We start from the raw sequence: 12700 nt of genomic DNA, 5'->3' as shown, positions 1-12700 counted from the left end.
AAATGGGTCTTTACAGACCACATCTGTATCAAATGAGCCGTTATTGGGCACAGCTGTATGACATGTAAGCTACATTTACTGGTCGCAGATTTATGAAATGTGCCTTTACAGATAAGAGCTGTATGAAATGTGCCTTTACAGATGAAAATGCATAAAATGCTCTTTTACAGGTCACACCTATATGAAGTTACAGATCTCTTATGAAATGTGGCTTTACAGATCACAGAGCTATGAAATGTACCTTAACAGATTGCAGCTGTGTGAAATGTGCCTTTACAGATCACAGCTATATGGAATGTTCCTTAACAAATCAAAGCTGTATGAAATGTGCCTTAACAGAACACAAGTGCATGAAATGTGCCTTTTAAGATCACAGTTGTATAAAATGGGCCTTTACAGGTCAAAGCTATATGAAATGTGCCTTTACAGATCACAGTTGTATCAAACGTGCCTTTATTGATCACATCTGTATCAAACGTGCTTTTACAGGGCAGAGTTGTAAGAAATGTGCCTTTACAGGGCACAGCTGTATGAAATGTGCCTTTACAGATTACTTTTATATGAAATGTGCCTTTATAGGGCACATGTTTTTGTTATGTAAGCTACATTTACAGGTCACAGATTTGTGAAATAGGCCTTTACAGATAAGAACTGTATAGAATGTGCCTTTACAGATAAGAACTGTATAGAATGTGCCTTTACAGATTACAACTGTATGAAATGCAGCGTTACAGGTCATACCTATATGAAATGCCCCTTTACAGACCACATCTGTATCAAGTGTGCCTTTAAAGGGCACTGCTGTAAGATATATAGGCTACATTAACAGATCACTACTGTGTGAAATGTAGCTTTACAGATCACAGCTGTATGAAACGTCCCCCAACAGATTGCAGCTGTGTGAAATGTGCCTATATCATCATAACTGTATGAAATGTTCTTTAACAGATCACAGCTATATGAAATATGCCTTAAAAGATTACAGCTGTATGAAATGTGCCATAACAGATCATATCTGTATGAAATGTGCCTTTACAGAACACAGTTGTATGAAATGTGTCATTACAGATCACTGCTATATAAAATGGGCCTTTACAGATCACATCTGTATCAAATGTGCTTTTACAGGGCAGAGCTGTATGAAATGTGCCTTTACAGGGCACAGCTGTATGAAATGTACCTTTACAGATCACTTTTGTATGAAATATGCCTTATAGGGCATGGGTTTTTGATATGTAGGGTACATTTCCAGGTCACAGATTTGTGAAATGGGCCTTTACAGATAAGAACTGTATGAAATATGCCTTTACAGATTACAACTATATGAAATGCCGCATTACAGGCCAAGCCTATATGAGATGTCCCTTTACAGACCACATCTGTATCAAATGTGCCTTTAAAGGGCACTGCTGTATGATATGTAAGCTATATTTACAGGTCATGGCTGTATGATATGTAAGCTATATTTACAGGTCATGGCTGTATGAAATGTGACTTAACAGATCACTGCTGTATGAAATGTAACTTTACAGATCATAGCTGTATGAAACGTCCCCTAACAGAATGCAGCTCTACAAAATGTGCTTATGCAGATCACAGCTGTATGAAATGTTCTTTAACAGATCACAGCTATATGAAATACAGTATGCCTTAAAAGGTTACAGCTGTATGAAATGTGCCGTAACAGATCATAGCTGTATGAAATGTGCCTTTACAGAACACAACTGTATGAAATGTGTCTTTACAGATCACTGCTGTATAAGATATGCCTTTACAGATTATAGTTGTATGAAATTTGCTTTTACATATCACATATGTATGAAATGTGCCTTTGCAGATCACCACTTTATGAAGTGTGCCTTTACAGATCAAGGCTGTATGAAATGTGCCTTTACTGATCTCTGATGAATGAAATGTTCCTTTACAGATCACAGCTGTATAAAATGTATCTTTACAGATCACACCTGTTGAAATGTAGCATTACTGATCACAGGTTTATGAAATGTACCTTCACTGATCAAAACTGTATAATATATGCCTTTGCAGACCACAGTTATATGAAATGTGCTTTAACATATCACAGGTGTATGAAATGTACCTTTACAAATCCCAGCTGTATGAAATGTACCCTCACAGATCACAACTTTATGAAATGTACCATCACAGATCACAACTTTATGAAATGTACCATCACAGATCACAGATGTATGAAATTTAACTTAACATATCACAGTTTTATGCCCACCATAAGAGGAAAACAACAAATATTAAACCACAGATAATAAAATGCAAAACTACTGGTACCTTCTGTCAATTGGATGCCATTTTCAGGAGCACACTTTACTTTTTCCTGCGTAATTGAATCCATGCCCTTCCCAATAGGACGCCTTACTCTTGGATCGAGACGACTAGAGAAAGTTACTCGATACAGCTGAGGAATAAACAAAACGCAAATCAAACTAGTTGCATTCTTGCAAATTAATCAAGAAACTACTGTAAGACAAGTGGAACGCCCACTAGTCTTGTTATCAATAACTCTATACATAAATTGGTTATAAAAATGCTAGCCCCCTGGGTAGTCCATGATAAATGTTTTATTTGATATGAGTAAGATGTGAAACTGCAAACTTTTTCACATACAATAAATTGTAGACATGTTTTTAAAACACTTTCGTACCACTCAATATATAGTAATTCAAACTATTGAATTGTTGAACAGTGGAGAGAAAATTAACCATTCACTCATAAATTTCTGTTCAGGCATTCTTCATATTCTCTTCCAATTGAACTTTGATCACCTTATCCTTTCACTATCCGAATATCATATGCATTAATTACATATATTCTTAAATTTTTGTTTCTCTAGTGACAGGTGTCATTAGATTTCAGCCTCTATAGTAACTTTGGAAATATTCAGATGTTATATTAACAAATACTAATCTATCTTCTACACCCCTTATTTTCTACTAGTTTTAAGAAAAAAGAGAAACTTTCATTTCAGGATCTAATTTTATATGCCCAAATATATCATCTTTACACATGCTTTAGCTCATTTATTTACTTTACCTCTAATTTTTTTCTCTTCTTCATCTCGCTGTTCAAGATCTTTGAAATTTTACTTCAGTATAACCAGGGTTTTAACCAAGAAGCACTTTGGTGCTGGATGAAATTAAAAGTATGGCATAAGTAGCTCAAATCCTTAAATCTATCTAAAAACTCAACCAGTTTAAAAGAATTTAAGTTACATAATGGTGTTCTATACTTATTTATTACTTACGCATTCATCTGGGATAGGTTCGGTTACGAAAGAAACGCAGAATGCAGTAACAAAAGTAACAATCCAACACAACACACAAAAATGAAGGTAGTGAACCCCTCCAATTATATTCTTTATCAATTCTGGTCTTGGGTCTGGAACACCTGGAAACAAAGTGGCTTTGAGGAGTGGTTCAACATGTACAATGAAAGCAACAAAATAGAATTCTCTTGAAGAGCCCTATTCAATTAGAATAACATTAAAGCATAAAAGGAAAAGACAGACCCGTTTCTGCGAAAAAAAGGTCCAAAAACAAAGTATTATTATTATTATTATTATTATTATTATTATTATTATTATTATTAGCCACGCTACAACTCGCTTGGAATGGCCGAATTCTAGTAGCATAAAGGCTCCAACAAGCAAAGCATCCCATAAAAAGGGAAAATCAAATTAAACTATGTGCAAATAATAATCAAATAATCTGATATTTCAAGTTCTGTAAAAACCTTAAACCAGACCAGTCGTATATAAACTATAAAAGGAGACTTATGTCAACCTGCTCCACAGAAAACCTTTTACAAAATGTTTTAACTTCTGATGTTCCACTGTTCAGACTGCCTGTTAGGAAGATTATTACACCATCTGGTCACAATTGGAATAAAACTAATTGATATGCCAAGCAGCTCTTCTAGGAGGACACTCAAAAATCAAACAGTTGTTCTCTAGTCTTGGGTAGTACCATAGCCTCTGTACCATGGTCTTCCACTGTCTTAGGTTAGAGTTCACTTGCTTGAGGGTACACCCAGGGACACTATTCTATTTGTATCCTTATTTCTTTTCCTCATTAGGCTATTTCCCTTTTGGAATCCTTGGGCTTATTGTATCCTGGTTTTAGTGTTGTAGCTCAGAAAGTACTTTTATAATAATAATAATAATAATAATAATAATAATCTGCCTATTGATGGAGAATGCAGAATAGTTATTAACTGCACATCTAGTATTACGTACAAGATGACAGAGTCTGAGAAGATCCAAGTGCAATGGATATTCTCAATTTCTGAAAATAAATCTCTTATAACATGCATATAAAACAAACTGAATGACTGTGCCAGAGATTGATATCCAGATCAAGAATAAGATAGCCTATGTAATAATAAAGATTAGAGTCAGCAGCTGAAGACCAGACAGGAGATGAATACTCTAAGCAAGTTAGAATGAAAGCATTAAAGCATTTCTTAAGGATAGACTGATCGCTGAAAATGGTAAAAAACTTACTCATCAAGCAAATTTATTTTGTGGAATTGAAGAAGAGACAGACCGAATGCTTTTCTCAAAAGGAAATATAATCAAGAATCCCACCTAAATAAGTTTCATGTACTTAAATAGACATTGTCAAAGCAAAGATCTGCATGAAGAAGAGCCCCTGTCCTCGACCTACTTGCAATCATACTTTGAGTTTTGTTAGGGTTGAACTTGATGCCCCGTAATTTGCACCATGAACTAATATTAGATAGATCTCTATTAAGGGATTCAGCAACCATAGGTGTCCCATCTGGAGATGGAATACTTGCAAACAGTAACATTATCTGCATATGCAACGAGATTGTTTCCCAAGTCAAACCACATGCGTATATAGTATGAAAGGTGGTGGACCAAGAACACTACTCCGAACACAAGATATTACAATAACTAAGCCTCTATGGTGCCCCAAACTACTCTGCAAATTATTACTTAATTCCAAGAAAATTCAAGAAAAGTAAAGGGAAAAGTAAAATACTGTAAGTAAAGCAAATTTACTTAACTGCAGTCGCAGCAAACGATCTTACTGAGAAGGTAGATGATCTAGAGAAGAATATGGAATCAATCAAGTTACACTTAAAACACTGAGGAAATGACATGTGCTGACACAGTTAAGAAAAAATCCACTAAAATTTAAATCAAATAAAGCATCAACTACAATCACCAAGAGAAAAAATGAGGTTGAAAATATACTAAAGGATATACCAATTCTTAATAAGAGGCCAACTTCAAATGGAAATGTCATTATAAACTTTGCTGATGAGAAGATCAGAGATGAAGCAGTAAATAAGATTCAAACCATTGTTGTAGAAACCAAAACGAGAAAAACTGGAAAATCAAAACCTATTATTATTATTATTATTATTATTATTATTATTATTATTATTATTATTATTATTATTATTATTATTATTATTATTATTATTATTATTATTACTTGCTGGGCTGCAACCCTTGTTGAAAAAGCAGGATGCTATAAGCCCAAAGGCTCCAACAGGGAAAATAGGACAGTAATGAAAAGAAAAAGATAGAAATATTTCAAGAACAGTAACACTAAAATAAATATCTCAAAATAATTATAAAACTTTAACAAAACCAGAGGAAGAGAAATAGTTGTGCTCGAGCAAGAGAACTCTAACCCAAGACACTGGAAGACCATGGTACAGAGGCTCTGGCACTATCCACGACTAGATAACATTTTGGAGTATACAATGCTGAAGATGATGTTTAGATGCTTTAATTCAAAGGAATCGTTGCCTGGACCAGATTAAAAATGTAGAACAAAAGTTAAGTCTGGTATTCAAGAAAAGTGCTGCCGGTGGGACTACCCACTACTTTTAGTAATGTTATCTTGAAGTTCGGAAGGCTACTTATGATAATTTTGACAAAGTTATGTTGTAATGGGGTACTTATAACATAGTGATAGGTACCACGTGATCACATGCTACCACTGTCCAAGATATGGACATTTTGAAAAAGATTGCAAATTCAAGACACGATAAAGTGTGCATGAAATGTTCAGGAAATCACGCCATTGAGGAATATAATGCACAACAGATAAAATGTATAAATTGCACTAAGCTAAACAAACTAGATGATCATATAGTTAATTCTAGAAATTGCAAAGCTTATGATTTGAAATTGAAGAGGTTAGTAGAAAATACTGGCCATGGATACTAAGGATGTCATAAACTGCGGTTATGTATATATTCAATCTTTTAGTAATTAAACAATTCAAATTCGAGAACTGATAAATGATAAATATTTCGTTCATGAAGAAATTGGAGACTTTCTTGTTCTCTAAGTGCTTCGATAATGTTTGACAAACATTAGTTATGCAGAATGATATGCAAAATACCTAGGAATGTATACGACAAACTGATTTTGAAGGTCCTATAGAGAGTAGGGCTCCCTTTCCCCTACGTGATAGGTCCAGGAAAGTAGGCTGAATAAAAAAAAAAAAAAAAAAAAAAGGTTGGATTACTCGAATCCCCCTTTGAAGTACCCAACTAACTTTAAATAATATCAGATTAGTTATGTATCATGCATCACGTTAATTGTAATAAGCAAAGAAGTTCTCAAGATGTAATGAATAAGTTATGAAATTGGCTCTGAAAAAAAAGCCTAGCATTGTGCTTACTGACATTACTTAAACGATAACAAGAAATCGTGTACCTGGTGTACTGTAGACAATAAAGCAATTTACCTGATCCACAAGCGGGAACGTCATATGCGAATTCTGCGACAAATCGGATGATTCCCATAAACAATCCGACCATCAGTCCCCAGAAGGCTCCCTGTGAAAATCAAAGTAATCCTACCTTAATACTGGTCATAAGATTTTGGCGAAAGGGCAATATTCCAGAATAATCCCAAAGAGAAATATTACATTCATACTATAGTATTCGATTTGTATATTTCATTCCTCTCATTTCCTCCACAATAAACGAGCAATATGCGGTGTGAAATGTTGAATGCTTTCGAACGAACGTGATGAAATGACTTGTGGAGGTCCTGTAGATAGTAGGGTTCCCCTGCTGTATAGGGCCAGAAAAGCAGCCCTTAAAGTAAGTAGGTAAACTAGTTCTAAAACGCCCATGCACGAATAATTTGGTAGAAACGTGGCACAGCATTATGTAGAACAACATTCAGCATAGGAATCCTGCTAAAAAATATCGATATCCTTCTCTTTGAAGAGTCACGTTACTAATGCAATGATACTAAATTTTGGGTATCAGGTCTAAACAAAAAATGAAACAATAATCTTTCAAACACTAACAATGGCGGAAATAATAACAATGGCGGAAATTAAGTTAATACAGTCAGAAGTTGAGATAAGAGTAATATTTTCATTTTTGCTAAATAAACTATTCCAATACATTGAATCTTTGAACTTCTGTCTGTTTCATTGTTTTGCTTACGTTAAATATATGATAATAAAACTAATTTATTATTGTTGCCTATCATTTAATGAAATTAGGAGATATCATTGGTTAGGTGACCAACGAGAAAATCTATTTCGAAGTTCAACAAAAACGAATTTCCTAAATAGCATTAATCCTACATGTAGTAGTTACTCTAAAAATCACATTAACAATGCATGGGAGAAATAATAGGCTCACATCACTTGCAAAAATCTTTTCCTTTCGATAGGATTTATTAATTTGGGTTATATAGCCAGGTACTGGTACCTGTCAGGCTATTCGGCGCCGAAGTGCAACTGAGGAAAACATTGAAGTTACATTATGAAGTTAATGTAAAAAGATAAAGGAAAGGAAGAGGCAACGAAGGTGAAGTAGAATGATACAATGCAAGTGCAGGTAGGGATCGAAGGAAGCTGCAAAGAATGTTTAAGTAGCTGACAGAGTACTGCTCGAGGGGAACTGGTGGCATAATATCCCTTAAGGGTGGGAGGAGGGGGGGGGGGCAGTTACTTTTGACATTTCTATTACACTGCGCTCAGTTGACGGCTCACTTTTTGTTTTGCAATAAACATTTTCATTCATAAAGTGGGAGGGGGGGGAGGGGGCGGAGGGGAGGGCATTTTTGTCTCTTTGGGCATCCTTTGCATCAGCGCGGTTCACATAAAATACTTGCAGTCCTCGAATAGAAAAAAAAATGGAACTTTTAACTTCAATTTGGGGATCACTCTTCCTTCTGTAGATTGAAATCATTAGAAAATTCTTATTGAAAAGTTCCTTTCTTGTCAAAATAAGATGAAATTGTTTTTGGTTGAAAAAGTTTCGAGAATTAAAAGCTCATATGGACAACCTTTCTTTTCTTATTAAGGAAGACAAGCGTAATACATTTTCTACTTTTTGATGTCATCAAATGAAGCTGCAGAGTATTTGCTAACTTTTTCCAAAGACTACACAGCACAGCTTTATTAAAATTTTGTGGTAACCTACCTTTTCATTGAGCCTTTTGCAAGAAACACCGGCGACGTAAATAACACAGATTGGAGAAGCCAAGAATGAAATCACCATGTTGATGTAGTCAAACAGTTGCGACTTGCCGGTGTTCCTGCAAAAATAAAGATTGAATTTAGAAAAATATGGCTTCTAACTATTCCAGCTCTAGACGTGTTTAGGCTTCTGGTTAAGAAACGGTTCTAAAAAAAAATGCTCTCAAAGCTTCTAATTAAGGAAAATTACCAACAAATAGAAGTATAGGGGAAGGATGTAAACAACACTATCCCATTTATCGAATTAAAAAACGTCAGTAACTGGAGACTTTTCAAAGAGTTGCATGGGGAGCAGACGAGGTTGATTGTAGTTGTCAAATCCCAAAAGACCCGCCCTTACTGATGCGTAATTAATGTGCATTCCTTTACATAATAGTCACCGTGGTATCTACACAAAATTAGGGAGAGCGAGTTTGAGAGAGCCATACTACATAAGATCTATCTCTAGATAAATAAAAATGGGCATAAAATAAAAAATAAAAAACGAATAGTCCACCTATTATTTTGTGTAAAAAATGGCTATGGAAACTGGAACAAATTAAAATCGTCTGAATATCCATTCACATACTCATAGGTTGTTAACAACAATCCACAAAAAAGGATCAGGCTGTCTGTATAATAAATATATATTCTTAAAAAAGTTGGCTGGACATCCAGGAAAAAACTATTTACCTCTTCTATAAAACAAGGATTCATAAGATGGTGGTTAATTGAAATTTTGTCTTAGTCCAGTTTCTGCAGATGGGTTTTGCGGTAAAGAACCTACGAACAGAATTTATTTTAATCTGGATAAACAGAAAAAGAAAGAAATGCAGAGAGTGAAAGGAGTCAAATTGCTGCCACCACAAAAATCATAGTTATCGACTCTGAAAGGAATCTGCAATTATTTGATAATTGACATAACCTAAGTGAAACATAACATTGGATCTATAGAATGTAGGCCTTGTGGACAGGGGAGTCCATTCATCAGGAAGGCACATCTAGGGGAAAGCATTGCAGTTGCACCATAAAGTAAAAGTTAACAGTGAAAGGAATTGGCATACAGGAAAGGAATGGAGTTTGGGCAACTAAATCGTGGAATGGTTTCTATAAAGTGGAGGAGCAACTCTTAAAGAGGGCGGGGTGGCCAGCGAAATAGATTAGGTGGGCCAACCAAAAAGTGGGAGTAGCCGAATAAAAAGGGGAGTAGCCAGCTGAAAAGAGGAATGGCCAGCCAAAAAGTGGGATGGCCAGCCAAAAAGTAGGGTGGCCAGCTACAAAAGTGGGGTGGCCAGCTACAAAAGGTAGGGTGGCCAGCCAAAAAGTAGGGGGCCAGCTACATAAGTGGGGTGGCCAGGCAAAAAAAGGTGGGTGTAGCCAGCCAAAAAAGTGGGTGTAGCCGGCTGAAAAGGGGAGTGGCCAGCCAAAACGTGGAATGGCCAGCCAAAACGTGGAATGGCCAGCCAAAAAGTGGAGTGGCCAGCCAAAAGGTAGGGTGGCCAGCTACAAAAGTGGGGTGGCCAGCTACAAAAGGGGGGTGGCCAGCCAAAAAGTAGGGGGCCAGCTACATAAGTGTGGTGGCCAGGCAAAAAAAGGTGGGTGTAGCCAGCCAAAAAAGTGGGTGTAGCCGGCTGAAAAGGGGAGTGGCCAGCCAAAACGTGGAATGGCCAGCCAAAACGTGGAATGGCCAGCCAAAAAGTGGAGTGGCCAGCCAAAAGGTAGGGTGGCCAGCTACAAAAGTGGGGTGGCCAGCTACAAAAATGGGATGGCCAGCCAAAATAGTGGGTGTGGCCAGCCAAAAAAGTGGGTGTGGCCAGCCAAAAAAGTGGGTGCAGCCAGCCAAAAAAGTGGGCGTAGCAGGATAAAAAGTGGGTGTAGCCAGGATAAAAAGTGTGTGTAGCCAGCCAAACAAGTGGGTTGGTTATCTAAAACGTGGAGTTACCACCTAAAAGTGGGGTGGCCAGCTAAAAAGTGGGGTGGCCAGCTAAAAAGTGGGGTGGCCAGCTAAAAGGTGGGGTGGCCAGCTTAAAAAGTGGGAGTGACCGGCCAAAAAGGGGGAGTGACCAGCTACAAAAGTGGGGTGGCCAGCTACAAAAGTGGGTACGGCCAACTAGAAAAGTGGGAGTAGCCAGCCCAAAAAGTGGGTTAGTCACCTTAGAAACTGTGGTAGCCTGCCAAAAAGTGGATTGAGCAGCCAAAAAATGGGGTGGCCAGCTTAAAAAGTGGGGTGGCCAGCTTAAAAAGTCGGGTGGCCAGTTTAAAAAGTCGGGTGGCCAGCCAAAAGATTGGGGTGGCCAGCCAAAAGAGTGGGTGGCCAGCCAAAAAAGTGGAATGGCATAATTAAAAAGTGGGGGCACAGCTTAAAAGGTTGGGTGTCCAAGTTAAAAAGTGGGGTGGGTAGCGAAAAGAGTGGGTGGCCAGCCAAAAGAGTGGGGTGGCCAGCCAAAAGAGTGGGGTGGCCAGCCAAAAGAGTGGAGTGGCATAATTAAAAAGTGGGGGCACAGCTTAAAAGGTTGGGTGTCCAAATTAAAAAGTGGGGTGGGTAGCGAAAAGAGTGGGTGGCCAGCCAAAAGAGTGGGGTGGCCAGCCAAAAGAGTTGGGTGGCCAGTCAAAAGAGTGGGTGGCCAGCCAGAAATGTGGAGTGGCATAATTAAAAGTGGGGGCACAGCTTAAAAGGTTGGGTGTCCAAGTTAGAAAGTGGGGTGGGTAGCCAAAAGAGTGGGGTCGCCAGCCAAAAGAGTGGGTGGCCAGCCAAAAGAGTGGGTGGCCAGCCAAAAGAGTGGATGGCTAGCCAAAAATGTGGAGTGGCATTATTTAAAAATGGGGGCACAGCTTAAAAGGTTGGGTGTCCAAGTTAGAAAGTGGGGTGGGTAGCCCAAAGAGTGGGGTGGCCAGTCAAAAGAGTGGGTGGCCAGTCAAAAGAGTGGGTGGCCAGCCAAAAGAGTGGAGTAGTATAATTAAAAGGGGGGGGGGGGGGCACAGCTTAAAAGGTTGGGTGTCCAAGTTAAAAAGTGGGGTGGGTAGCCAAAAGAGTGGGGTGGCCAGCCAAAAGAGTGGGGTGGCCAGCCAAAAGAGTGGAGTGGCATAATTAAAAAGTGGGGGCACAGCTTAAAAGGTTGGGTGTCCAAATTAAAAAGTGGGGTGGGTAGCGAAAAGAGTGGAGTGGCCAGCCAAAAGAGTGGGGTGGCCAGCCAGCCAAAAGAGTTGGGTGGCCAGTCAAAAGAGTGGGTGGCCAGCCAAAAATGTGGAGGGGCATAATTAAAAAGTGGGGGCACAGCTTAAAAGGTTGGGTGTCCAAGTTAGAAAGTGGGGTGGGTAGCCAAAAGAGTGGGGTGGCCAGCCAAAAGAGTGGGTGGCCAGCCAAAAGAGTGGGTGGCCAGCCAAAAGAGTGGGTGGCCAGCCAAAAGAGTGGATGGCTAGCCAAAAATGTGGAGTGGCATTATTTAAAACTGGGGGCACAGCTTAAAAGGTTGGGTGTCCAAGTTAGAAAGTGGGGTGGGTAGCCCAAAGAGTGGGGTGGCCAGCCAAAAGAGTGGGTGGCCAGCCGAAAAAGTGGAGTAGTATAATTAAAAAGTGGGGGCACAGCTTAAAAGGTTGGGTGTCCAAGTTAAAAAGTGGGGTGGGTAGCCAAAAGAGTGGGGTGGCCAGCCAAAAGAGTGGGTGGCCAGCCAAAAGAGTGGAGTGGCATAATTAAAAAAAAAAAAAGGGGGGGGGGCACAGATTAAAAGGTTGGGTGTCCAAGTTAAAAAGTGGGGTGGGGAGCGAAAAGAGTGGGCGGCCAGCCAAAAGAGTGGGGTGGCCAGCCAAAAAAGTGGAGTGGCATAATTAAAAAGTGGGGGCACAGCTTAAAAGGTTGGGTGTCCATGTTAAAAACTGGGGTGGGTAGCAAAAAGAGTGGGGTGGCCAGCCAAAAGAGTGGGGTGGCCAGTCAAAAGAGTTGGGTGGCCAGCCAAAAGAGTTGGGTGGCCAGCGAAAAGAGTGGCTGGCCAGCCAAAAGAGTGGCTGGCCAGCCAAAAGAGTGGGTGGCCAGCCAAAAGAGTGGGTGGCCAGCCAAAAGAGTGGCTGGCCAGCCAAAAGAGTGGCTGGCCAGCCAAAAATGTGGAGTGGCATAATTAAAAAGTGGGGGCACAGCTTAAAAGGTTGGGTGTCCAAGTTAGAAAGTGGGGTGGGCAGCCAAAAGAGTGAAGTATCCAGCCACA

At 39.1% G+C, this 12700-nt stretch overlaps 1 protein-coding gene across 3 annotated transcripts in view; it reads right to left on the bottom strand.

Moving 5' to 3' along the window:
- The window catches only part of LOC137638826 (sodium/mannose cotransporter SLC5A10-like), a 92969-nt gene that overhangs the window by 33966 nt on the left and 46303 nt on the right, over window positions 1-12700 (bottom strand). For all 3 annotated transcript variants that reach the window (XM_068371216.1, XM_068371217.1, XM_068371215.1), the window contains 4 exons: window positions 8467-8581; window positions 6765-6855; window positions 3278-3420; window positions 2305-2431 (listed from right to left, as the gene is read on the bottom strand). In XM_068371216.1, coding sequence (XP_068227317.1) covers window positions 2305-2431; window positions 3278-3420; window positions 6765-6855; window positions 8467-8581 — 476 coding nt within the window. The remainder of the gene's footprint in view (window positions 1-2304; window positions 2432-3277; window positions 3421-6764; window positions 6856-8466; window positions 8582-12700) is intronic.

Source organism: Palaemon carinicauda, chromosome 3 (assembly GCF_036898095.1).
Source record: "Palaemon carinicauda isolate YSFRI2023 chromosome 3, ASM3689809v2, whole genome shotgun sequence".
Taxonomy (NCBI): Eukaryota; Metazoa; Arthropoda; class Malacostraca; order Decapoda; family Palaemonidae; genus Palaemon; species Palaemon carinicauda.
Note: the sequence above shows the minus strand (reverse complement) of the source record. Positions and strands in the feature narration are given on the sequence as shown.